The 2,321-nt window shown below is 43.7% G+C and overlaps 1 protein-coding gene across 1 annotated transcript; it reads right to left on the bottom strand.

Annotated features, from left to right (window-relative positions):
* Positions 1–906: 906 nt before the first annotated feature.
* Positions 907–1,626, bottom strand: LOC142168042 (uncharacterized). Its single transcript, XM_075228696.1, has one exon. It carries the CDS (start codon positions 1,624–1,626, stop codon positions 907–909), a length of 720 nt encoding a protein of 239 aa, XP_075084797.1.
* Positions 1,627–2,321: the final 695 nt, after the last annotated feature.

The raw sequence follows: 2,321 nt of genomic DNA, 5'->3' as shown, positions 1-2,321 counted from the left end.
ATAATTAAGAATTATCTCAAATTACTTAAAGTACTAATTACTTTTAACACACTTTATATACCTTACTATCATGGTCATGTGGTACCTTGTATAGCACTAGTCCATAAATACGGGGTATTATAGCTCGGACCATATTTTATCCCAAATTGTCAAACTTTGACGAAACTCATTTTCTTCGATTCTCTTACCCTCTCACCTTCACGAATTTACTCATCATTTATTTGAAATAGCGTAATATTAATAACCTCAAAATAATCTTGTCCTTGAACTCATGTCAATTTACAACAAATCCAACATACAATACTACGGGGTGTAACATCGTCAAAATACTGTGGAGCGTAACATCGACGTAATACTGTGAGGTGTAAAAAAAAACTCGAACTGGTTCTCGGAAATAGACATACTCATCCTCACCCTTAGCTCTACCACTCTCTCCTAGACTTTCATAGTATGTCTAAGCAGCTTGATACCCCAATAGTTATTGCAATTTTGGACATCACCCTTGTTATTGTATACAGGAAACATTGTGCTCCACCTCTACTATTCGGGCATCTTCTTCATTCTAAAAATGACATTAAATAACCTAGTGAGCCACTCCAAGCTTGCCTTGCTCGCGCTCTTCCAAAACTCCACCGGGATTTCATCCGGCCCGGTCGCTTTGCCCCTGCTCATCTTACGCATAGCCCCCTCAACTTCATCAACTCTAATCCGCCTACAATATCCCAAGTCACAATGACTCCCTGAGAGTTCCAAATCACCTAGTACAATGCTCCTGTCCCCCTCCTTGTTCAAGAGACTATGGAAATAGGTTTGCCATCTCCGTCAGATAAGCCCCGCATCCAACAAAACTCTACCTTCTTCATCCTTGATGCACTTCACTTGATCCAAGTCACACACCTTCCTTTCTCATGCCTTGACTGACCTGAAAAACCTCTTATCCCCACCTCGGCCCTCGAGTTCCTCATACAAATGACTAAATGCTGCAGTCTTGGCCGTCGTGACTGCTAGCTTTGCCTTTTTCTTAGCCAACTTTGTCTTCTCCTCCTCATCTACACTTTCCACTAGCTTCAGATACACTGCTTTCTTGGTTTTCACTTTTTCTTGCACCTTTCCATTCCACCACCAGTCTCCCTTGTGACCACCAGAGTAACCCTTTGAGACCCATAATTCCTCTCTCGCGACTTTTTTAATGCACTGCGCAGTCGTGGTCCACATAACGCTTGCGTCACTACTACTCCTCCAAGCCCTCATAGTCACTAGCTTGACCCCCAACTCCTGCGCTTTAGCTTCCATCAAGGCTCTCCACTTTATCTTATGTTGGCTATACATCGCCCTCTTCCTCCTCTTCCTCGTGATCTCAAGGTCCATGACCAGGAGCCTATGAAGGGTCGAGAGGTTTTCACTCGGGATGGCCTTGCAATCTGTATAAAGACCTCTATCGGACTTCCTACAGAGTAAATAATCAATCCGAGTCTCGGCCACCGAACTTCGGAAGGTGATCAAGTGCTCCCTCTTCTTTGGGAAACTCAAGTTTGCTATCACCAAATCAAATGCTCTAGCAAAGTCCAGTAGAGACATTCCTCCTCCGTTTTTATCTATCTTCAAAACCAAAGCCAACATGCACATCATCATACCCCCCAGACGTCGCTCCAATGTGGCCGTTAAAATCTCCTCCTATGACAAGCTTCTTGGTATGTGGGATACCATGCATCATCTCATCCAAATCCTCCCAGAAACGCCTCTTGACTTCCTCATCCAAGCCTAAGGCTGTCCAACGGGACGGGACGGGACGTCCCGTCCCGCGTCCCATCCCGTCCCGCTTAATTCTAAACGGGATGGGCCCATGTTAAATGGGACACGGGATGGGACGGGATGGCCATTTCGTCCCATTTGTCCCGTCCCATTTCGTCCCGTCTTGTCCCGTCCCGCCTCGCCTGTCCCGCTTGTCCCGTCCCATCTCGTCCCATCCTGTCCCGTCCCGTCCCGCCTGTCCCACGTCCTTTTTTTTTGCATTATATACAAAAAACTTATAATCCTGCTTTTGAAGGTTTTCCTAAGACCACTGTTAGAAATGATGTTTTTAAATTTCAAACCGAATATCTTCAGTATATTCGTTGTATATTGTTTCACTTAGATTGTAAAGTGCCTATCACATGTGATATAGGTCATAGTCCTAATGGTTGTGATTATTTAACTGTTACATGTCATTGGGTTGATCATCACTAGAACATACAAAAACGTATTATTGGTTATAAATTTGTTGATTCAAGATACAATGGAGCATATATTGCAACTATTGTTCTATAAATTGTTTATTTTTA

Source organism: Nicotiana tabacum, chromosome 13, assembly GCF_000715075.1.
Source record: "Nicotiana tabacum cultivar K326 chromosome 13, ASM71507v2, whole genome shotgun sequence".
Classification (NCBI taxonomy): Eukaryota; Viridiplantae; Streptophyta; class Magnoliopsida; order Solanales; family Solanaceae; genus Nicotiana; species Nicotiana tabacum.
This window is presented reverse-complemented; position numbering and strand designations above follow the sequence as displayed.

Bases quoted from the DNA above. Each gene is read 5' to 3' on its own strand.
- LOC142168042 (XM_075228696.1), bottom strand. From the start codon at position 1,626: ATGTGCATGTTGGCTTTGGTTTTGAAGATAGATAAAAACGGAGGAGGA.